This window comes from Pleurodeles waltl, chromosome 6, assembly GCF_031143425.1.
Source record: "Pleurodeles waltl isolate 20211129_DDA chromosome 6, aPleWal1.hap1.20221129, whole genome shotgun sequence".
Lineage (NCBI taxonomy): Eukaryota > Metazoa > Chordata > Amphibia > Caudata > Salamandridae > Pleurodeles > Pleurodeles waltl.
In genome coordinates, this window is record NC_090445.1 from 1,667,613,629 (window position 1) to 1,667,639,678 (window position 26,050).

At 45.4% G+C, this 26,050-nt stretch overlaps 1 protein-coding gene across 5 annotated transcripts in view; it reads right to left on the reverse strand.

Annotated features, from left to right (window-relative positions):
* The window catches only part of KCNT1 (potassium sodium-activated channel subfamily T member 1), a 1,355,573-nt gene that overhangs the window by 556,963 nt on the left and 772,560 nt on the right, over positions 1–26,050 (reverse strand). For all 5 annotated transcript variants that reach the window (XM_069241642.1, XM_069241641.1, XM_069241643.1 and 2 more), the window contains exon 4: positions 2,672–2,771. In XM_069241642.1, coding sequence (XP_069097743.1) covers positions 2,672–2,771 — 100 coding nt within the window. The remainder of the gene's footprint in view (positions 1–2,671; positions 2,772–26,050) is intronic.

A 26,050-nucleotide genomic window follows, 5' to 3' on the forward strand; every position in this document is an offset into this window, starting at 1 on the left:
AGCGGCATCGGTCACGATGTGGTGCGGCGACTTCCACGGAGTCGCGGACTTCAGCGGGCTGCTGCGGCATCGGGCCTGCGAAGAGCGTCGCGTTCCAGCGAAGGTCACGGCGTCGGGTGCAGGTGGCGTTACCGGATTCAGCAGCGCCGTCGGTCCGGAGTCGTCCGAAGTCGATTTCCTTGGATTTCCACCAGCTTTCCTTTCAAGGGCCCAGGGACTGGATAGGGCACCACTTGTCAGAGCAGGAGTCTCTCCAGAGACTCCAGGTGCTGGCAGAGAGAAGTCTTTGCTGTCCCTGAGACTTCAAACAACAGGAGGCAAGCTCTAACTCAAGCCCTTGGAGATTTCTTCACAAGATGGAAGGCACACAAAGTCCAGTCTTTGCCCTCTTACTCTGGCAGAAGCAGCACTGCAGGAAAGCTCCACAAAGCACAGTCACAGGCAGGGCAGCACTTCTTCCTCAGCTATCAGCTCTTCTCCAGGCAGAGGTTCCTCTTGGTTCCAGAAGTGTTTCTAAAGTCTGTAGATTTGGGTGCCCTTCTTATACCCATTTTAGTCTTTGAAGTCACCTTTCTTCAAAGAGGACTCACACCTACTTGTGAAATCCTGCCTTGCCCAGGCAAGGCATCAGACACACAGCAGTGGGTTGGAGCCGGCATTGTCAGAGGCAGGCACAGTCCTTTCAGATGACAGTGACCACTCCACTCCTCCCTCCTAGCAGAGATGGCTAATCAGGAAATGCAGGTTACACCCCAGCCCCCTTTGTGTCACTGTCTAGTGCGAGGTGAAAAACAACCCAACTGTCAAACTGACCCAGACAGGGATTCCACAAACAAGGCAGAGTCACAGAATGGTTTAAGCAAGAAAATGCTCACTTTCTAAAAGTGGCATTTTCAAACGCACAATCTTAAAATCAACTTTACTAAAAGATGTATTTTTTAATTGTGAGTTCAGAGACCCCAAACTCCACATGTCCATCCACTCTCTAGGGGAATCTACACTTTAATCATATTTAAAGGTAGCCCCCATATTATCCTATGAGAGAGACAGGCCTTGCAACAGTGAAAAACGAAATTGGCAGTATTTCACTGTCAGGACATATAAACCACATTACTATGGGGGTTATTACAACTTTGGAGGAGGTGTTAATCCGTCCCAAAAGTGACGGTAAAGTGACGGATATACCACCAGCCGTGTTACAAGTCCATTATATCCTATGGAACTCGTAATACGGTTGGTGGTATATCAGTCACTTTACCGTCACTTTTGGGACGGATTAACACCTCCTCCAAAGTTGTAATAACCCCCTATATGTCCTACCTTATCCATACACTGCACCCTGCCCTTGGGGCTACCAAAGGCCTACCTTAGGGGTGCCTTACATGTAAGAAAAGGGAAGGTTTAGGCCTGGCAAGTGGGTACACTTGCCAAGTCGAATTTACAGTGTAAAAATACACTTACAGACACTGCAGCGGCAGGTCTGAGACATGATTACAGGGTTACTTGTGTGGGTGGCACAACCAGTGCTGCAGGCCCACTAGTAACATTTGATTTACAGGCCCTGGGCACCTCTAGTGCACTTTACTAGGGACTTAACAGTAAAACAAATATGCCAATCATGGAGAACCAATTACGTACACATTTTACACAGAGAGCATAGGCACTTTAGCACTGGTTAGCAGTGGTAAAGTGCTCAGAGTTGAAAAGCCAACAGCAACAGGTCAGAAAAAAACAGGAGGCAGGAGGCAAAAAGACTGGGGATGACCCTGCATAAGCAAAAGTCCAACATGCATTAAAAATACATTTTTCAAATTGACATGTAACGCTCCCATGCCCCTTTGGCATGTGTGCGCATTACCTGTCTTTAAAAAAATTATTGGGGTGCAGCAGAGGGGGCCTTAGGCCCCCAGCACCCTGGGGTTTGCATTTCCCAAAATTGCGAATTCCACTTAGGAATTCGCAATTTGGGAAATGCAAAAAATTCACAAATATGGGCTACAGGCCCATAGGTGCGAATGGGGCCGGTACCGCAATTTGCGATTCGGTAATAGCATTTGCGATTTTTAAGAAATCACTATTACCAAATCGCAAATATGATACATACCATTTTGCGACTCAGAAATAGCGATTTCTTAAAAATTGCTATTACCGAATCGCAAAAGTTTTTTTTGATACATCTGGCCCAAAGTGAGCTAATAGTAACACCTATATCCTTACAATGCCCATTGGGGTCCATCTGATTTGTGGTGGCAGAGATACCCTAAGAAGCATGGGCGTCCACAAGGGGAAGCTTGCCCCACCCCCAACCCAGATTTAAGTACAGCCCGGTGTGGATGCTCACAGTGCAGCGCAACACTATGGCTGCCGCAGCCCCTGCCAGAAACAGCCCGGGATGCCATGGACCGTGGCAGACAGGTCACAGTGGGTGCACCCCCACACCTCCAAAAAAAGTTCTGGAGATGCCCATGTTGTGAAGCACTCCTTGCCAGCAGGCTTGATTTGCTGAAATGTAGTTTCATGGACGTGGGAACCTCTGCACAGCACAAAATTCTGACCCTTTGCTAACCAGAGTTGCACAGGCATTAGGAAACTGTCCCATTCATGATCACGGTCTAAGGGTTCTAAAGCAAAATGTAATATTTCTGTACATGGCCATAAAAGCACAACTTACCACCCTATTCCTTCTGTAGGATCATCAAGTGAAACACGAACGATGTACAAGAGACAGGAGAGCAGCTTCATTGAGAAGTTAAAGAGGCGTATTCTTAGACCTGGAATGAAAAATTGAAAATTCTATTAGAGAGCAAGTTTGCAAACTGTACTCAATGATCAATTAACAAAACATTAATTTTGGGAATGACAATACAAAATGACAGAAAAATGAAAAAGAGCTGGCTTGAGACCACAACCTCTTACAATTAAATGCAATTCAAATTTTCTAATTACTCTTTCTGCTCAAGTAAACAATGTTTCAAATAAGGACCATTAAGAAGTAGGAGTATGGACCACCTGAGTGGAGAAACTGGCCACCATGAGTCACAAAACTCTTCCACACCCATGACACATTACTTTCACCTCTATTTAAATTATTCACGTCAGGTGAAAATCTCCCATTTTGAGCAATAAATTTACCCAATGAACTATCAAGTTGCTACTGTGATGTGTAAAGTTTATTATAAGACGTTACCATTATCCGCGAATTCAGGGCATCGACATAAGTATTATTGTTACTTTCTTCCCTTTATTGTTAATCAATTTTGAAGGAACACCTGAGATATTGCAATGTCTCAAATATATTTTGCCAACCTGCTACAGCCATTATATGCTATACATTAAGGTCAAGGCTGATACTGAAGATTAACGTTTGAATGATTTAATATTTCACATCCAAACATTGATACTGATCAATTTATGCCTAAAATGTAAGACGTTCAGGTATCAAGGAGTGCAGGATCGCGATCATTGCTGAGCTGGACTCCCCCTAGGAGAGGAAGATGGTCCTGAGGGTTGTGGTCACACATTGAGAGGCATCAACAGGAGAGTGGAGAGTGTTGATTGGTCTTAGTTGTTTGGTCTGATCATAGACGTGGCATCCTGCACTACTTAAAAGTAGGTCTGAGAGTCGCATCAGATGGAGGGAACAGGAACATTTCCAGAGACACATTACTAGTCCAGCGCGATACCAATGATATGAAATAAAATCAAGTATTGAAATTCCTAAATGTGCCTAGAGTCACACCAATACCATAACCAGAACAAATAGAACTGTGAATAAAGGGGGAATTGATGTGAGAAAGAGGTTTCCACTGAAACTAAAGAAAACACAGATAGAAAATTGGAAATGTTAAATGTTGGACTGCCATAGAAGAGACTATTGCAGAAATATGCCTTGTACGGTGTCTAGGTATTCTGTTGTGTATTTACATATCGATTGCCTAGATGCTCATCGTATCATGCAGCTACCCCATTCAGATATGGCCTTAAGACCCCAGTGGCCACATGACTTGTTGCAATGCTGCTGGCTTTCATTCCTTTGGTAAGCGCTTTGTCACATGTGGTACTGGAAAGATTGTAGCGCCAGACTAGTTTCAAAGGTCCTCCTTCTTTGGGACAGCAATGCAATTAACATTGTTTGCATTCTGCCAACTCTTCCTATTAAAGTTCTCCTTTACTTATTTTTAAATTCATGTCTTTTTCATAGACATCAACTCACCAAAATTCCAAAAAATTCCAAAAAAAATAATTATACCCCCTTGGACACCTCATGACATCAAGGGCCTTATCTTTTGCCCCATCCTTAGCCCATAAGAGCTTCCTTTTTGCTGATGAAGGGCTGAGAAAAGGGTACAGAATGGCATCTGTAAATAAACAGGGTACCCTAATAAACGCCCATGTTTTATTTCTATTACAAAGGTTTTTAATTGGAGAACGTGGGGTTATTCCATGAGGTTCTTGGCCTTCGTATGTACAGAGCTGTGAACAGGCTGCTCTACTTAATGCCGAGAATATTTTATGATCTGCTAAGAAAAAACTTTTTTAGGTCTGCTAGAGACGTGCATAAATATACGTGGGCCCCTGGACCTGCTCTCTTCACCCAGATTTGTTTTATATTTTGCTTCCACCCACCACAGCATCAGTATGGAACAATGACTCAGCCCACTTCGTTGTCATCAGCTCTCTTGCAGTGTGAACGATGACATTTTGACATCTCACATGCTCACATATGTCTAAAAGTAGAGTGGTAGTGCTAGAGCCTGTGGGTCAATACTTTACTTTCTGTTCTTGTGGGACTTGGGGTCATATTTACAAGCTCCAAGCACCACCTTGCGCTGCCATAGCGTAATTCTTTTTACGTTAAGGCATGGCTAAGCTGGCTTTTCCCCCACGGCGTATTTACAAAGTGGCACAATGCCTGCATTGCGCCACTTTGCAAGCTCTTGCATCATCAGGCATAATGTATACAAGGGGGCATTCTGACACAGGGAGGAACAATAAATGGCACAGTGAAATTTACTTTTCACTGCAACATTTTGTCGGTCATTTTAAATGCCTGCTCAGAGCAGGCGTTAAAATGACGCACCCATTTTAATCAATATTGTAAATACGGTGCAACCATGGTGTCGTTAGGTGGGGTAGAGATGACGCAAGAAAAGTGGTGCATCAGGACCAATGTCCCAGTTTCTTGTAAATATGCCCCTTGATGTGCACACAAATGTATATCCTTTTCCATGGTAGTGGGAGAGAACTCTCATCTTACTACTCTCTGGGGAGGCTAACCGCCCATAGCAGAAATATTCTAGTAATTTGATTCTGTATATTATAAGTTCTTGTGATAGAAGTCTTTTCGATGTAGAAACCATCTAGCTCCCCATAATTGGGGTTCTCACTTCCCCAATGTGTAGTTGATGATTTGTGTCATGTGTATGGGACCTATGTGGAGTGAATGTGCTCTTAACTGGGTGGGCATGTTCTGTATCAAGGGTGTCCTTCTCAAGGACATGGTGACTGCAGCACAGGATGGGGGTTCACCTTCATCGTCCCTTTGCTGATGTGACATTCTTCCTGTGGGTTTCCTTTCCACAGACCTTATGCCCTTCTGGAAGGAAGAAAGAATCTACATCCAGCTCCTCAATTATTTATTTTAGGTTTTATAGTTCTCTCTTGGCCCATTTAATGGTGCCAGTATGCTTCAAGACAAATTGTATAGCACAGGTGGAAAACACATAACTTTGGTTACAGTAATGGCTCTTAGTCACAAATACTTGCAATACAATCTCAACATTTAATCTCCAGGTAATTCTGCACTCTGGCCATGATGCACAAATCTTACTTGGTGCTGAGTTCCAGATATGGAGGTCATTGCCTTAAGAATATATACCTAAAGGTGGGATTTTTCTTAAACATGAGAAGGCTCAGGTGTGGTAGGGTTTTCCTACTTAATGTATTCTTTCCCCAAGCAAATTAAGTTTGTTAAGGAAATATTCAGGGGTTTCCGTATGCAGTGCCCTCTTTGTGATACAGACAAATCTTCAAGTACAACAAACCTCTAGAGACACCCATTTCTTTGAGGCCAGTAATGACGCAATGTGGTCAAATATTTTTGGTTTGAGATAGAACAAGCAGCAGGCTAGGGAACTGCTATCAAATCACTAGCTGGATGTCTGTAAATCGGGTGTTACAGTAGTAGGGTCTGGATATGACCATGGCTTGAAATAAATTCTTCATGTCAGATCCCAACCAGGAGTGTCTGATGTTCTGAATGATTCTTAAGTGGTAGTTGGAGGTCTCTGTGATTCCCCTTACTTCAGTTACCAGTCAAAGGATTGACAAAAACAGTTTTTACTGCTTGACAGCTCAGCCTGTGGATCTGCCAGGAAATAAGCTTACTCATACTTGGGGTAAATGGACCCTGGAAGACTGCGTTTGAAAATGAGTTCTCAGGCACTATAAAACCTGCATCATTGTCAGTTGAAAACATCAGAACATTTTTGGGTGGTGAATGTTTTAGTGATAGAGATTTTTGTAGAATCTTGTTACTTGGTCTCCATTCTCTGAGAAATCAAGGCACAAAGCAAACATATCATGAAATAATTGATACATTTTAACACATATAGAATAGGCTTTAGTCAAGCTTGTGGCCCATCTGCCATAGGCATGCTGGTAGGTAGAAGACAGAAAACCCATCTTATTTATGGAAGGTCTTGTGACATCCATGATTTCCTGTCCGAATCTACAATGGAAGAGCACAGGAGATGTAGGAAGCAATATTCAGAAATGGCCTTCGTGCAGTAGTAAAAAAAACATCTAAGATCGGCCGGAACATCTGCTTTTTATTCCAGAAAAATAAATTCCACATTGGTGGGGCGGGGGGGGGGGGGGTTCTTTATTGGGAACAAAAAGTATTACCAACTGTGACATGATGGCCCACCCGCATTACATTGTTGATGAACATGCTTGTACTGCACCAGTGGAAGCACTTTTGTCGAAGATACCCCGGCATGTGAGGGCGAAACTCCTAATTTAACCGGCAAGCAGCTGCACACTGGGCAAAGATAGCACCTGTGGTTCTTCAGCAGTTTGGTAGCACCTCTTCTTACCCATGTATGTTTTTATAAGCAATAGCTGTTCCTGGATATTGACTTTGTTGCATGTGACTACTGTGGGAGAATGTATCTAAATTGTAATTCTACTATCTGCTGGAGTAGGTTTGACTGCTCGGCCTCACTACCTTGAGAGAGTCAAAGGTGTATCGGAAGTAACTTGGTAATCTACTTGGAAAGAGTTAATAACTGTGGCAGTGGGGGCACAGTGGTGAAGGATGGTAAAAGTTAGAACCCACTATGAAGAAAGCCTTGTAATCACTGACTGCTCCAGTATCCAGGGGAAAGGCTTCATAGATGCTAACCAGCTTTATTTGAGATATTAATAATGCAAACTTAGAGGAAAGCACATACAGACAGGATTCGATGAGTCACCCATAATAACAAAGAGATCGAAAATAGCAATAAAAAGGCTTCCAATAAGGGCTCATTTAATTTCCAGTGGTATAGCGCGCGCACTGGGTAAAGGACCACAGTGATGCTGAGATACATAACAGTCTTTTATTCCATTGGCTTTATTTTTAGAACAATCAACAGGCATTGAGATGCAGTGCTTGTGGATGTTCAACAGAGAAAATGTATTGTTTAAAACTTGAGCATCCCGTATAATTTAATTCGATTAGTCACAGTGTACAAGCTGCCACAGTCTGTCACTTCTGGTAGTCAACAGCATAGGTTTGTACAAAGGGCCAAAGCTTTTATTGATGAAGCAAGGCGGCAGCCTTAAGACATCATCCTAAAATGCATCAAATTACAAGAGAAGGCCTGGAAATGGCTTTTTTATTAGGTGCATTAAAGAATCTCTGTTCCTTCCTAGTTTGTAATTCTGTAAAAAATAAGTGAAGAAGAGGAGTCATCTCAAGTACCATTTGGCCAAGGAAAAGTCAACATTAATTACATAGCACTGGAGAATGGGGTTTGGCTGTTTCTAAGTCATCCTAATTTTTGGCAGATAAGCACACCGAGGCATTGGCAGGAAATATTTGCATTGGGCGTTACAGCTGCATCGAGACTGTGGCCGTCTGGCTTCCTATTTCATCAATGTACGCTCTAGGAATGTCTATGAAACCTCGGCAGTAATATGTCTATTACCACACTATAATTAGCAGTGGCCAAGCAGAACCTCTGGTAAAAGCACCTGACAAACCTACTTTTTGCAGGACAGTTGTAACATAAGGCCCTGCACAAAGCATGGATTTCACGCAGAAGAGACGTTGTGTAAAGTTGATTCACCTGGCACCGTCACAAAGTTATAAAGGTCACAACTTTTACAACAATTACCCTGCAGGAGTCCAGTTTCGCAGGCTCCCAGTATTAAAGTGTCCTTAATTATTGCGATTCTAATTTTTCGTGCATGTCTTGGGGCACTTGATTTTTAATTTTCCGTCAATCATGTTCAACAGAGACCTTTATTTCACTATGGAAATTGAGGGTATGCTCCAAAGGGTGAACGGGTTCAGCATCTCAGGAGAGAGGAATGTGGCAATTTGGAGGCTTGTTCCAGATCTACACCCTTGAAGTCGTGTCAGAAATGTTAGGCCCTGATAATGAGTGTCCCAGAGTTTTGCCTGACTCAAACCTTGTTGGCCTGTGGGTCGGAGTTACGAGTTGTGAGAAGTTTACCACACCCAGTAATCATCAAATGTGATAAAGTGCACACCCTTTTTTCAATTTTCTTTTTACATTCCAGCAGGTCAAACCTGCTAGAATTTTAAAGAGGGGAAGAGAACAGTATTTTTCTGACATATGGATTTTGGAGCTTTAAGTAGGAAAATCAGGATTTTATTTTGCAAAAACACACAACAAGTGCAGTTTATTAAATTTTGAACCCAGGAGTCAGATTTTATCAGGTGAGATAAATTGCACATTCAAAGCCACCAGGGCATTTGTAACCAGGGCTCCGTAAATACCACCTTAACAGATATAGGTATTTGAAATGAAGTGCTTAGAAGTTGTGCCTAGGATATTCTTTCTATGTACATGTTTGTAGTATTCACTGTATACATTTCCCTTCAATCAGTTACAAGTTTTCCTCAATTTACTGTGGGTTCAGCTAAGGTGAACAGACAGACGCTTCTGATCATTAAAGCTGTTGTTGAAGTTACAGTCTGTCTGGAGCAAGAGTTTTGTGAGTGTAGGTTCATATGTTTGCCTGTATCACAAGTTGTAAATAGGTATCATGTGAAGCTGCTGAAAACAGTACAGTGTGTTGTATTGTACGGTCCCAGCCGTGGAGAAGAAAACTGCATTTTTAATGTATAAGGGAGCAAAGCCACAGGCTTGATATAAGGTACTGAGGAGCTCATAAATTCTGAGGATAAAGATAAAACTAGGCTTCTGCGAGGAATCTTGTGCGTATCCTTGGTTGTTGGAGAAAAGTTTTTGTGCCATGTAAACAAAAAAAATCACGAAATCATAATAAAAATACCTAACCAATTTAGCAAATTACTAAAATAAAATACAAATGAAATAAATGTGATTCAGGGATAAGGAGATATTTAGGAACGTGTTCTTGCTTTTTAGGTTTGGCGTTAGTCAGGACCTTTTGATTTTAATAACATCTGGAAAAAGAACTCAAATGTAGGGGCTTTCGGCCACCTCTCATCATCCATTGGTTTGTTGTTCGTAATTCACATTTTGCTTCCGCCCACTATAGCATACAACATGGGGCAGTGGGTCAGCCTACTTAAGCCACTGTTAAACTTCCCTTTGGGTTGCTGCATTTAGCTCTCTCACAAGGAGCACATCCACACACAAGCTAGTCCCTCTCACTTCCAGAATGTGCTTCATAATTACTTTAGTGTTGCCTTTATGTTTAGAGCCTGATGTTTCTGATTACACTGCTTCTTTAGCAGATTTAATCTTCTGCCAATGCTGTTGTAAATTCTTTTTGTAATGCTTTGCTTTTCTGACTACTGCTGTTTCTAGCATACAAGATTGTATTAATTGGTAACTGTTCTGTATTAAGCACTCTTTCTTTCTTTCTTCCTTTCTCTCTTTCTTTCTTGTCTTCCTTATTTCCTTGTTTCTTTTTTGTCTTTTCTTTTTCATTCTTTCTTTTTTGTCTTTTCTTTTTCATTCATTCTTTTTTATCTTCATTCTTTCTTGTCTTCTTTCCTTCTTTTCTTTCTTTCATTCTTTCTTTCTCTTCCTTTTTTCCTTTCTTTCTTTTGTTCTCTCTTTTTCTTTCTTTTGCCCTCTCCTCTCTTTCTTTCTCTTTCGTTCTCTCTTTCTTTATTTCTCTATTTCGTTCTTTCTCTCTTTATTTTTCAAAGGCAAGAGTCTTACATCCAATGCCAGACTGATTTAATTTTTTAGGTCTGTAACAGCCAGGACCTTTTGATTTTACAAAAAATAATGTGTATAATATATTTTCTTCTAGGGGTTTCAGACAGACCTCATCCATTATGCTGGGGTTGGTGAGACTCACATTTTTCAACCACCCACTGCGGCATGCAGTAAGGGGCAATGTACCAGTACACTTCAGTCATTGGCTGAATTCACTATGAGTTATGGCATGCCACCATGTCATAAGGAATACACCCCCACACAAAGTAGTTCCTTTCAGTGCCAGGGAGTACTATTGAAATGTATAGTTATTTTGAGTCCCAAAAATGTATTTTGCCTGTAGCAAATGTTGTTTTTTTTTAGATTGAGAGTATGGCATATTCCCATACAATAAACATTTGCAGCAACAATGAAAAAACAAGAATTGCTAGAAGGCTGGAGCCAAATGGCAGCCCTGTTGTCTTTGCCAATCCTTGTTGCATTTGTAAAAGTTAACACTTAAACATAGCCAAGCATTGATACAGATTTTACAGGAACGTCAATCCGGGCGCCCTGGGTTTGTTCTGCATCCGCAGACGACCTGGCCTCCCCAGGGCACACCTTTTGTCCGGGCTCCCTTGAAAAGCTATTCTTCCTACTATCCAAGCCCTTTCAGCGCCGGCCGGCCTCCTACAATGCCACCTCACCGGGCCTTCATTCACACGCCTTGGCGCTGCAACAATCTGGCCCAGCGTGGCACGGCTGCCCTCTGCACACAGCCCGGCCGCGCTTTAGAGTGATGAGAAGGCCGCAGGGCTCGGCTGCCGGGTCAGCTTTCGGCCACAAGCGGGACTAGTGTGTGGGGAGAGAGAGTGCATCGGAAGCAGCGTCCGTGATCTGGCGCGAGGGGAGGGAAGCGCGCTCTCACAGCAGCCACGTGCACTCGGTGACTCCCTGAAGAACTGCCCCAGAGCTCCTTGCGGTTCTTTGCATCTGAAGTAAGACACACTAGCAATCACACCGTCACAGATACACTAACGGCAGCCCGAGACACACTTAGCGCAGTGTGCTTCTGGGGTACTCTAGATTTCCATCCCCTGCGTGAGTAAAAAGTATATGCGACTGAAGGTACCATGACGGAATGCAGCACTCACACCGGTAGGGAGAGGGAATAAACTGCAACCATGACGGAATGCAGCACTCACACCGGTAGGGAGAGGGAATAAACTGCAACCATGACGGAATGCAGCACTCACACCGGTAGGGAGAGGGAATACACTGCAACCATGACGGAATGCAGCACTCACACCGGTAGGGAGAGGGAATAAACTGCAACCATGACGGAATGCAGCACTCACACCGGTAGGGAGAGGGAATACACTGCAACCATGACGGAATGCAGCACTCACACCGGTAGGGAGAGGGAATAAACTGCAACCATGACGGAATGCAGCACTCACACCGGTAGGGAGAGGGAATAAACTGCAACCATGACGGAATGCAGCACTCACAGCGGTAGGGAAAGGGAATACACTGCAACCATGACGGAATGCAGCACTCACACCGGTAGGGAGAGGGAATAAACTGCAACCATGACGGAATGCAGCACTCACAGCGGTAGGGAAAGGGAATACACTGCAACCATGACGGAATGCAGCACTCACACCGGTAGGGAGAGGGAATACACTGCAACCATGACGGAATGCAGCACTCACACCGGTAGGGAGAGGGAATACACTGCAACCATGACGGAATGCAGCACTCACACCGGTAGGGAGAGGGAATACACTGCAACCATGACGGAATGCAGCACTCACACCGGTAGGGAGAGGGAATACACTGCAACCATGACGGAATGCAGCACTCACACCGGTAGGGAGAGGGAATACACTGCAACCATGACGGAATGCAGCACTCACACCGGTAGGGAGAGGGAATAAACTGCAACCATGACGGAATGCAGCACTCACACCGGTAGGGAGAGGGAATACACTGCAACCATGACGGAATGCAGCACTCACACCGGTAGGGAGAGGGAATACACTGCAACCATGACGGAATGCAGCACTCACAGCGGTAGGGAAAGGGAATACACTGCAACCATGACGGAATGCAGCACTCACACCGGTAGGGAGAGGGAATACACTGCAACCATGACGGAATGCAGCACTCACACCGGTAGGGAGAGGGAATAAACTGCAACCATGACGGAATGCAGCACTCACACCGGTAGGGAGAGGGAATACACTGCAACCATGACGGAATGCAGCACTCACACCGGTAGGGAGAGGGAATACACTGCAACCATGACGGAATGCAGCACTCACACCGGTAGGGAGAGGGAATACACTGCAACCATGACGGAATGCAGCACTCACACCGGTAGGGAGAGGGAATAAACTGCAACCATGACGGAATGCAGCACTCACACCGGTAGGGAGAGGGAATAAACTGCAACCATGACGGAATGCAGCACTCACACCGGTAGGGAGAGGGAATAAACTGCAACCATGACGGAATGCAGCACTCACACCGGTAGGGAGAGGGAATACACTGCAACCATGACGGAATGCAGCACTCACACCGGTAGGGAGAGGGAATAAACTGCAACCATGACGGAATGCACCACTCACACCGGTAGGGAGAGGGAATAAACTGCAACCATGACGGAATGCAGCACTCACACCGGTAGGGAGAGGGAATAAACTGCAACCATGACGGAATGCAGCACTCACACCGGTAGGGAGAGGGAATAAACTGCAACCATGACGGAATGCAGCACTCACACCGGTAGGGAGAGGGAATAAACTGCAACCATGACGGAATGCAGCACTCACACCGGTAGGGAGAGGGAATACACTGCAACCATGACGGAATGCAGCACTCACACCGGTAGGGAGAGGGAATAAACTGCAACCATGACGGAATGCAGCACTCACACCGGTAGGGAGAGGGAATAAACTGCAACCATGACGGAATGCAGCACTCACACCGGTAGGGAGAGGGAATAAACTGCAACCATGACGGAATGCAGCACTCACACCGGTAGGGAGAGGGAATACACTGCAACCATGACGGAATGCAGCACTCACAGCGGTAGGGAGAGGGAATAAACTGCAACCATGACGGAATGCAGCACTCACACCGGTAGGGAGAGGGAATAAACTGCAACCATGACGGAATGCAGCACTCACACCGGTAGGGAGAGGGAATACACTGCAACCATGACGGAATGCAGCACTCACACCGGTAGGGAGAGGGAATACACTGCAACCATGACGGAATGCAGCACTCACACCGGTAGGGAGAGGGAATAAACTGCAACCATGACGGAATGCAGCACTCACACCGGTAGGGAGAGGGAATACACTGCAACCATGACGGAATGCAGCACTCACACCGGTAGGGAGAGGGAATACACTGCAACCATGACGGAATGCAGCACTCACACCGGTAGTGCAACTGCAACAATGTAGTGATCTTTGAACGGCATCTCTGTGACCTCCTTCAGGAAGAGGACCTCACGTTTCACTCAACTACTTGCCCGTCATTTCACATGTACAGCAGAAAGGTACTCGAGGAACAGATGAAACTGCGCTATCTGGGGTCTACACCGATAGGGCTTCTTCTTAGAACACTTTCAAGTGACTAAAGGACGTTCCAAGGTGTTGGTGCATCAGGAGCTACAAGGAGAAGACAACTGCAGGGAGAAGACGTTCAGCAGCAGACAGTTGGGAGCACAACAACAACAAGCCTTATAAGGACAGGAGCTCGACGCACTGACTCTGAACTCCCAGCGGGCAGAGCGGCAGGAGGGCTTCGCTGCCACCAAGAGCATCAGGAGATGCTATATGCAGGAGGCACACACCCGTGGTGCGGGATGGGCTAACTCTGAACTCCCAGGGGGAGCCTGAACTTGCCTACATTTCCCAGCGGGCAGAGCGGCAGGAGGCCCGCGCTGCCGCCAAGAGCGTCAGGAGATGCTATATATAGCAGGCACACACCCGCGGCGCGTGCCCGGGTTCAAGACCGGACCTGTCTTCATCCGTCATCGGCCGGCAGGGGCTGGGCCTACCCTCATTCAGCCCTCTGGCTGCGAGGAGGTCGAAAGGTCGGAAGCACATTCAACAAGTGAGTAACTAGTACATCAGGAGAGTCACAGGAGTGTGGTGTGATAAACATAGGCAAGCACAAGGCAGGGGACATGGAGTCATCTGTAAGCAGTGCCAAGAAACCAAAAAAGCCAATGCCATTTAAAACCCGGGGGCCCTCCTTGAGTGCCGATGGAGGCACGCTCTCTGATATTGACAATCTTATCACTGTTGAATGGTAAATCGACTAAAGGGATGAGGAATGGAGCATGATGTAAGGTCCCTGACATTTTTATTAAATCAAGGAACAGTGCAAGGCTCGCCCAAGCTGGCGCTGAAGTCCCATTATTGCCTAGTGTTAATAACCCTTGTGATGTGATGGAAGTAGCTGAGGCTCCTAATGCCGACATGGTCCCGCCAAGCATTCCTCTCTCTCCAACAGTAATAATCAATAAGACCATACACTGCTCAGATAGGTTTTCCCCCTTGGCTATAACGGACAGTGTTGCCACGTCCACTAGCGATGAGGGTAGAGTTCTCCACACTGCAAAAAAAGAGAGGGATGACCTGATCTGGTGTGGTATGTTAAAAGCAGCGGAAAGGAAAGATGCACTGACTCTCTGGAAGCCACAGCAGGGTCAAATGATATGAACCCTCTTCACTGTCATATAAACCCTGATAATTGTGTCTCCCATCTTACTACTCGTTATGCACCTAAGAGCTCTTCTGAGTAGGAATGTAACAAGGTCTAAGCACCCACAGGGGAGTTTGTCTTTGGACAGGAAGTAAGAGGAGAGATGGGCCTAGTAGTGTTTAGCCTAGCTGATACAGTCAGAGCAATTAATGCCCTGAAATATGCCAAAGCATCTGGTCCTGATAAAATCCAAGGCGGCCCATACCAATCTGAGACATTAGTCTGGAGTAGCTACATAAACTTATTATTTAACGGTATCTCTAGGGGAGGGGCTATGCCTGAGACATGGAGGGATGCTCAGATCATTCTGATCTACAAAAAAGGGGACGCCAGTTGCCCCTCCAATTATAGACCAATAAGTGTCATCGATTTGACAGACAAATCCTAGAGAAATTGCTACAGTGGGTTGAAGTTAAGAAAATGTTGACCCCTTTACAGGCAGGTTTCCGCCCCAAGACCAACACCATGGACCAGGTTTTCATACTGGTGGGCCTATATTGGAAATATGTGCTACTAGCAAACAAAAGGCTCTATGTAGCCTTCGTAGATGTCATGGCTGCTTTTGATTCTATCCCATGCAACACGTTGTTGCAAACACAGCTGAATATGGGGGTCCCCCTAAATCCGCTTGCATTGATCAACAGGTTATATTTGAGGAATTATGCTCAGATGCGATGGGGAAAAAGGGGAGAATTGACCATTAAGTTCGCCATGAGATGTGGCGTACATCAAGGGTGCGTATTTGCCCCCACACTATTCACACTCTACATGAACGATGTGGTGAAAGAATTCTTTGACTATCAGAAACGACCCCCCTACAGTGAATAATGTAAAAATTCCTATTTTACTTTTCACCAACGACTCCCTAATAATTTCAAAATCACCAATGGGGCTCCAGGTCCTCATCGATAAATGTATGAATTTCTGTAATTCTAGAGGCCTAGAGCTGAATGTAGGGAAGACTAAATACATGATTTGTGGACAAAAGGGAACAAGGATAAGGCCACTCAGAGTGGGCAGTGAAATACTGGAAAGGATTAAATCGTTTGACTACTTAGGGGTCAAACTAACCAGCGATCTAAAATGGCAGCCTCAGTTAACAAAGTCTTCCCTAACAACTGAGCATAGTTCCAGCGCTATTATAAGGGTTCATAAGACCACCAGCTCATGATCTGTTTCTCCATCCCTAGCAGTCTATCCTGCTAAGGCACACGGAGCTACCCTATTTGGTGCAGAATTGTGGGGACACAGAAAGATGTACTGTTTAACTACTGCATAAAAAATTAATTTGTAAGGAAATTCCTAAAGTTGCCTGCAAGCATTCCATCGACCACCCTTTTTTGTAACCTAAACCTACGCAGAATAGCAGATCTGGAGCCTCTAAAGCCCCTAGCCTACTGTGTTTACTTGTGGTCCACCAACAAACTGAGCCGTTATAGGGACTCCTTAAGAAAGTTGACTATTTCTGCTAACATCAACCGCATTCCCTGGATGAAGTCAGTGCATGACTGATTTAGTAGACTGAACCTGGATAGATTTTGGGATGAGCCAGATTGTTTATGAAAAGTTGATATTCATGTGCTCAAAAACCGTTATTGGGAGTATATAAATGAGCAACGAGTTTTGATAGATGCCCATGTTTCTCTGACAAGCAGGTTCTTGGAGATAAAGTTGTTCCCATGTTTTGAACCATTTCTCAATAAGATCAGGTGGCATAGGGGCACTAGCTCGAGTTTGTGCCCTGCATGTGGTTTAGCAAACGAGACCGAAGCCCATGTTCTATTTGCATGCTTAGAGCACAGTGAGCTGCAGAGGCAATGGATTAGTCCAATCTGCTTGCACTGTGGGATAACACACCACCTGCAAGCCTTTAGAATTTTAAAATGTGATACAACAGAAGCAATAGTATTCTCAGTCAGCAGATTTTTGCTGACATTTTGGCATAGGCGCCATAAGTTTCTAACCTAAACTGATTATTATTTAACTGGAAAATGTTATCATATTTATCTTGGCAACAGTCGATTTTGTTGCACAACTCAATGCTCTTTCTTGCAGGTTCTTAGTAACCAGAAAAAAAGAGTTTGGCCGAGGATAAGAGGTTTGGGGGCATTTTAAGGTTCGAGAAAATCAAGACAGTGTACTAGCGAAATTCCTTGCCTTTTAAGGGATATTGATTTTTTTAAACAAGGTTTTTAAGCTTATATCGTTGAAATATTTTCTAACTGTGATGTATGGTATTTGCACTTTGATGGTCATCAATGATTGAATAAAGTATTTATACTACTACAGTTTCTTAAAAACAGACACAAGATGGCCAAGTGTATTTGTATTTGGCACCAATACACTGCGTTCCCACCACTCCAACTGAAGTAATAAAGGAAACATTTGTGAATATATTTTCTCCATTATAGCACAGATTCCCTCAGATGAAGCAAATGGCTATGGGGCCTGATACACACAATGGGGGTCATTACGACCTCAGCGGTCTTTTCAAAAGACCGCCGAGGCCGCGGGAGACAGAATACCGCCATTGCCGGCGGTATTTCTGTCTCCCTATTATGACATTTCCGCTGGGCCAGCGGACGGTAACAGTGCTACCGTCCACTGGCCCAGCAGAAATGTCGTAATAGAGCCGGCGGCAATGCTGATGTGCAGCGGGTGTAGTAGCACCCGTCGCGCATTTCACTGCCCAAAATTCGGGCAGTGAAATGCGCGACGGGGCTATGCCTGGGGGCCCCTGCACTGCCCATGCCAAGTGCATGGGCAGTGCAGGGGCCCCCAGGGGCACCCCAAGTCCCCTTACCGCCGGCCTTTCCATGGCGGTGTGTACCGCCATGGACAGGCCGGCGGTTGGGGACTCATAATCCCCAGGGCAGCGGTGCTTGCACTGCTGCCCTGGGGATTATGACCGCCAGGCGGAATCCTGGCGGGAAAATGGAGGGGCCGGCGGTATGGCCGTGGCAATTCCGCACGGTCATAATTGCTGGCGGAACACCGCTAGCCTGTTGGCAGTGTTACTGCCAACATACCGCCGGCCGCCAGGGTCGTAACCCCCACTATATTTTGTAGTATGAAAGGTAGCACAATAGTATAACACAAGTACAGCACAATACAATTCTCAAACAAATGGCCAGTGGCCCCTGCCTCTGAGATTTCCCACACACATAGGCTTGCAATTTAGTAGTAAATGTGGGAAGGACCAGGGGAAGTGATGGGAAGATGGTGACTGATTACTAAAAAAGGTGAGGGATTTAGAAAATGTAAGAAAGGGTTTTGAAGGGACATGCTAATACAAAAAACAAAACCACAAAGGAGTAAGTTCATTGCAATTCACAAAATAGACTTCTAAGGTTACTACAGCTCTAAAAGTGTCAAAACAGCCTCCTGCCCAGCCTTGGAGTAGATCTGACCACTGGTACTGCAACACACTCCAGTAAAAAACAATTGATGCAGTGAATTGAAATGACATCCCTTATTTTTACACTTGTTTAAACTAATAAAATACACAATGTTTAATGAAATTGATTAAATATCAAACATATAAAATGGTAATGAGGATCAGTAATTTTGTAAAATCTTTTATGAAACTTTTATGAACTAAGAATTATATTCATATAATTAACTTAATCAAGTTATTAAATTTGTTTACTCCGAGGTGTAAGCCTCTACTCAGAAGTGGTGAGCAGCAAACAATTAGAGTATTACCATTAGGCGTATGGGTGAATATACACATGAAAAACATGAATATGTATATTTAGCTTCGTGAACTGGGTCCTATGTTTAGGATATAGAAGTAAAAACATATGTCAATATCATCAGGACCTTTCTTCCCTGGTGCACAATACATTCCCAAACCTCCATGGACACCAGACCATGATTTAAGTGTAAAATAATTCCCTTAAAATGAAAGAGGACTACAGCCAAAGTTTCAAGTAGTTTCACTGGTTATTCCAGAAAAAATGAACTGCCTTCTACTCTCTCCTCTCACAAACTTTAGGAAAGGTAATCTACAGAAGGCAAACACTCTTATTGAGAGTCTGGACCATCCTGTCCTGCAGCCAGCAAGAAATCCCTGAAAGAAGCCTTTACAGTCAGACTCTCAATGGCAAGCAGCCCCTTCCAAGATACACAGCAGCTTTCCAGTAGGTCTTCTTCTTCTTGCACTGCCAAATCCAAGCAGCACTGTAGGCTGGGAGTAATTGAAACCAGTTGACCCACTAGTAGTTATCTAAACTCCCTGAACAAATCATAGTAAACATTTTGTGAATCATTACCTGTCTTTCTCAATAGCATGGTCCAGTTCCTGTGCCCTGAGGTAACATTTGTCCCACAGGGACCAATTAATTTACTTTTTAAGATAGTTTAAAGGATCCTTGCCTACAATTGTTCCTTCCCTCTTCCAAGCTCCAACTAAAGCCTGCCTCTTGCAGCTCTAGCAGCATCAGTGGCACGTCTAGATATACCATTTCTCTCTCCTGCATGGATTATGGCCACTAGATGTCTATGGTAGCCTATGGGTTCAAACACATCCTCTGGTGTAGTTTATTTTTCACTTCCCGATGCCACAACAGAAGGCATGATGCTGTTTGTGAGTGCCTAACTTTCATTAGTGTCAAACACTCTCCTTCAGGAGGTTAGTAGAAGCAAAGGGAAGGGAAACTGTCAATCAATTGTCTGAGCAGGCCCTTGATCAGTGACATGCTGCTCTGATTTTGATAGATGGTTGCTAAACAAAAGGGGGCTAACACTTAGAAAGACTATTGTAGTGTCTTTTTGGAACCTTAGATCTGTGGGATATGAATGTCTCTTCATGGCTTTCCCTGCCTGGTGGGAGATTCAAGAGGCACGCGATACTGGGCCATTGTAGGATGCAAAGCCACGAAAGTGGAAACAGTCAACATGTGGAAACTTTATAGAAAGCCATTTCATGACACATAAAATAAAAAATCATGTTCACTACCAGCATATACTTTTGCCTGTTAGTCACATGTCACAAGAATGGAATTATTAGGTTCCTCAAGGCTAAAGGTACTGACAATAGGCCTCCGATAATGTGCATGGTTACCACATTGTAAAGTTGCTGCAGACTCATTGGACTGTATCCCATGTTGCCCTTTAAAACATGCAAGTAAGTACAGCTCAAGTATTTAAATATGAACGTGATGAGGCTAAGCCTTCCTATTAAAGACATAAGCACAAACAAATTAAGTATCTCAATTGCAAGGAGAGGTTAAGTATTTTGTTACATTTCCAGCTGTAATATTGGGTGGGAGAAAGCTGGCTCATGTTTATGTCACCAGGTTTTGTCTGCCCACGAGAGTGGTAAAAACCTTACAATACCAGGAACCTAAGTCAACAATAAGCAAATAAATCCAGGCGAAGACACTAAAAGAGATACATTTCTGACAGATGTTCTGACATACTGTTTCCTCTTTTTTGACAGATGCATATCATGTGTGCACACATGCATATTTGCACAAACACATATACAAACACACACCACAATGTACTGTGTAGGCACCACATGCCTCTGCTGGTCTAGACAAGTCCTCTAGCACTGTTGCCTCTTGGAGATGAGGCCGAACTATTTCTTGTATGCAAAGTGAAAAATAAACATGGCACTCAGCCTATATGTCAAAATGTAGTATGGAGATTGGAAAATGCACATATTGTGAGAATACGATGTATGAAATATGTTACTGTTCTCTTAAAAAAATGTTGAAGCGGAGTCTAGCTGCAAAGAAATTGCATCTTCATCTCTAACTACATTGGTAAAAGCACTCATATACACTACATGTGTACTCTATGGCATTCTCAATATTTCAATGGCAACACAGACAGGATCAGCCCACTACATTCCACAGCATACACCTGTACAGGAAATTACATCACTGCATATCGCAACATTATTCTCTACAAGATGTTACATGACTGGTTTCCTGCCTAAGCCATCTCTAAAAGAAGAAACACGACAAACAGGCCTAATTCTCCAGAATTCATATCTTTAGGGAAATACATCACTGCAGTTTTCAAAGGCTATTTCTAAAGGGTGTGGCATTTCCAGACATACATCTCTACAGAAAGTGACATCACAAGTTTATACACGAACCCCTTGCCTTCTTACCTCCTTCAGTCACTTCCACACAATGTTCCACACCAAGGAGTTTCTAGTTAAGTCACAGCCAAAGGAATCGCCTGGTAGGGCCTTGCAGGGCCAGACCCTCTGATCCAGTGAAACCTAAATAAGCATCTTCAAGTTAAGACCTCATCTGCATATATCCTAGCATCCCTCACTATCCATCCCCACAGTCACATTTAGACTTTGGATTAATTCTGGACACCATCTTCAGCCTCAAGAAACAAATCATCCTCGTGGCCAAGTACCAGTTCTCGCTCTCCTAAAGAAAATTAAACCATTGCTCCCCAAAATGAGAGTTCACAGTTGTTCAACCCCCCATAGTCTGAATGGTTGCAATGCACTTCTCCATGGTTTCCCTGAATGCACCATGGACCCTGTAAAGGAACCCTACACTCCGAAACACATCTCATCAAGGGGATGATCACACAAACCCTGATGGAACTCCTCTGACTCCCTTGGACAGCCTGTGTAATCTTCAAAACTAATCCTGACCGGCTCCCACCCAATCTGGCTGACAAGCTCACCACCTAGGGTGGCTTTTGGCATACCCACAACTACGACACAATCAGACTGGAGATGAGGTACAAAAAAGAAACAAACAAGGCAACAGGCCTTCGCTGTCCATGCACCCAATATCTGGAACAAAATCTTTATATTGATCTGATCTTCCCTTACCCTGCTCCAATTTATTAATGTGCTGAAGACTCACCACTCTAACAACATTATGCCACTATGAAGGAACAGTTCTCTACTAACTGGTTGACTCAGTCTTGCCTTTCACGCTATAAAGTGATCTGCTGCCCTTTGACTAAGTTTGTGTTACACAAGTAACACATATGTACATACAAACACACATATTCATGTGTTGACCTGTATGGCCAGTACATTATATGTGATTTCTTTTCAGTTTGGTGTTATATGTTTCTTCTATTCAAGTTATTATGGACTTGTTGCCATATTGTGACCTAAATTGAGCAGATATTGTGCCAAACTTTATAGTGCACAAGTTGGCAAACCAGTGTAGTTTGTGCCGAACTCTAGAACCCCTAACATGGCTTATGTTGCTTTTTTGGCACACCAACATTTGTACTCATATGAATATGATGGCCAACCAATCAATGTTCTCCCATTTATGATAAAGTTGCTCGGCTAGCATCCTCTATGTCTTCGTGCAGGAGGCATTACTGCTTAAAAGTAACTGTGGCCCAGAATGGTACCACGAACAAAAAACATTAAGGGATGTTAACCTATGAGTTGTGAATCTTAGTTATAAAGAAGACTGTGATAGCCAGAAGATGCTCCAAATAAATGTTGACAAACCATACATTTTAGAAATGTGCTGCCATCAAATACTTTAGTGTCTGAAGGGGGAAGGATCAGACTTGAACAAGTTAAAAGGCTTCGCTAGATTGATGAGACTTTTCTGCATTGCAGCTTCTTGCCTTAAATTATTCTTCAATGTTCTCTCATTTCAAACCCTTCACTCTGCTTCCCTTTGCTCCCTCCTGGGACTCCTCATTGTTCACCTCAGCAGAGCTGACAAGAAGGCATCAATGATGGCTTGACATGATGCAGGTGAGGTGTCTAAAATGTGAGGTTTCCTGACTGGAGCTATCTTAAGACATGTCACTTCAGATAACTCTTTCCTTCGTGACAGGGCTTCTGCCATAATTAAATACGTTCAATGGATCAATTTCCAACTTTGATGTACATTTCTTGTACACCATCGTACTTGCATGCAATATGGCAAGGAACTATACCTTTTCCTTTGGAGTCCGTCAATGTTGCCTATTACTTGCTTTCTGTATTGTAAAGGATTTCTGTCATGTTGTACTAAAAGACTGAGAATACATCAGAGGGCCATTAGAGCAGCCCTATTTGAAACATTCGGTCTCCTTGTAAGTCTGCATATGTCTTTAGTAACTGGATGTTCAATATTGGTCAATGAGGGCCAGATCTATGCTGGCTTTTCTAGCTAGGCAGATGTAATACATGAAAATACAGAAATTTTAAGGGTGACTCATTTACATAGCGTTAGAAATGGGGTCTTTGGTTGACAGTCAGGTTACCCCCTGTCCGAGCAAGGACCCTGTTAGAAATGGGGTCTTTGGTTGACAGTCAGTCAGGGTAAAAGCGGCGCCTGACGTGGAATCGCGCAGACCCCCAAGTACAGTATCTTTGGTGAAGAGTGATAACAAGTCGATGCGCGAAGTCTGGGATCACGGCGTCGGTGCGAAACGTTGAATCCGCGCACTTCGAGCGGCATCGGTCACGACGTTGTGCGGCAACTTCCACAGAGTCACGGACTTCAGCGGGGCTGCAGGGGCGTCGGGTCTGGGAAGGTCATCGCGTTCCAGCGAAGATCACGGAGTCATTGCAGGCGGCGTCACCGGGTTCAGCAGCAGCGTCGTTCCGAAGTCGATTTCCTTGGATTTCCACCAGCTTTCCTTTCAAGGGGCCCAGGAAATGGATAGGGCACCACGTGTCAGAGCAGGAGTCTCTCCAGAGACTCGAGGTGCTGGCAGAGAGAAGCCTTTGCTGTCCCTGAGACTTCAAACAACAGGAGGCAAGCTCTAAATCAACTCACGGGGAACCCTTCTCCACATCTGCAGATACCATCTGTGCAGCACCTAACTTTACTTTGCTCACAGATGTGTCCCAATGGGCAGATAGCACCACCAGGGCCAACACAGTGGTGTTGCCCACTCCACCCCCGGGGTGTGACTCTCGTCCCCCCCCAGGGGCAACTCTGTCCACTAGGACAGCAAGCCACAGTGGCCCCGGACAACTGTCAGGGATGAGAGCCTGACCTCAGGCCTCTCCAACCACTGTGACTGCAGAGAGTGGGAGGCGGTAGCCCCAGGTGCCTGGCACCCTTCAACCACTCTCTCTTCCACCAGGTCAGGGATGACAACCTGACCCTGGTCCTTCCCTCTGGGGCTGTGTACCCTCCCTGCAGGAGAGGCACCCCCAGAGTCCAAAATTGTCAGGGTGCTTATAGAAGTAGTCCTGCACAATTCTTCCACCAGTACAGGGATGTAAACCTGCAACTGGTCCTCCAACCTGGGGTCTGTACCTTCAGGTTGGACCAGGGGTGAGGCTTCCCTCCCCCTGCCCTTCCTTCTGGGGTCCTGCACCCCCCAACAAGGAGTGGCCTCCTCAGAAGACAACATGGAAGGGGCACTGTTAGAAGTAGCCCCTTCCTCCAGGTCAGGGAGGACACCCTGAACCTGATCCTCCAGTCCAGGGTCTGTACCCACAGACTGGACCACCGCTTGGCAACCCAGGACTTTCTGGGGGGCATACCTACCCCCCACCAGGTCAGAGTTTACCCTCTGAGCCTGGTCATCCAACACAGAGTCACCACCCTGCGGTTAAACCATTGCCTGGCACACCAGGACTTCTAGGGGGGCAAACTTACCCCCCTTAAGGGACACACCGTCCCCAAGGGCCACACAAGAGTCTGGCTGGCGCAGGTCTCCTGACCCCTGCCCATCTGACAGAGTCTGGATTCCCCCCAACCCAGAAATGGTCTCACCAAGGTCATTCCTGGGGGGCTCTGCTCTCAGAGCTAACCCCTGACCCTCCAGGTTCTCCACTGGGGTCCGCAACCCCCTCTCAACCCTCTGTCTGGACTTAGGCACCCCCTCACTAGGAGTGGTACTGCCAGACACCAGAAATGGTGGGACGCTGGCTAAAGCCACCCCCCCAAGTTCTCCTGACACTGTGAGGTCTCCCTCAACAGATGGCCCTACAGTACAGGCTAGGCTTCCCTCCTGGAGTTCCCTCAGAGAACCCTCCAGGACCTGGGACCAGATCTTGGGCACCTTGGGCCTCAACCCATCCCCATTCACTCTCCTCTGAGACTGGACATGGGGTCCCTCACCCATCCCACTACACTGGGACACTACAATCCTTCCCTACCTCACCTGGCTGGGAAATATCTAGACCACTCCTCTCAGGAGCACCCCCAAATGCCTCTTCAGACCCTCTGGTACTCACCCAGAAGTCTGCCTTCATTGTAAGCTCCCTGGGGTCAGAGAATTCACACTCCACCTGGTGTTGGCGTAGCTCTGGACAATAATGACTAGACATATGCTCTCCAGCAATTACATCACTCAGCCCCTCGCATGAATTAACCAAAGTACCCTTCACCCAACCATCCAGTGACTCTGCTTTGAAAAAGCACCCCACATCACCCCCCTGAGACTGGTGAGACAGTACCTGACTGTCCCTGACACTCAACCCACACTCTTCTGGGATGTCTTCACACTCCATAACCAGGACTTCTCCCAGGGGGGAACCCCTCTCCCTGTCACTCTCACCTTGAGTCAGTAGAGTGTCCCTCCCACCAGTATTATGACCCCCATGCCAGTTCCCCAATCCACCTCAGGGACCCTGTGCATCACTGGAGCTACCTCATACCCCTGAACCTCCTGGCGTGTGTTAACTCCCTCCTTCAAGTAGGGCACCACATCTCTGGGCATGTGCACTTCTTCAGCAGCACTGGATATGAATTTGTTGCTGCCACCATTCCAGCTGGAATCAGCCCTCCTGGCTGCCAGCTCTTCCAGTTTTAGCTCATAAGCCAAAATCATCCTTTTTATCTCTAAGTCTCTTTTCCACTTGTTGAACTCCCTTTGCATCCTCAACTTTTCTGCCTCCAACTGGCGAGCCCTTTCTGCCTGTCTGTCCTGCACATCTTTAGGAGTCAGACCCTTAGAGGACCTCCTGTTACCACTCCTGGAGACCCTCCACC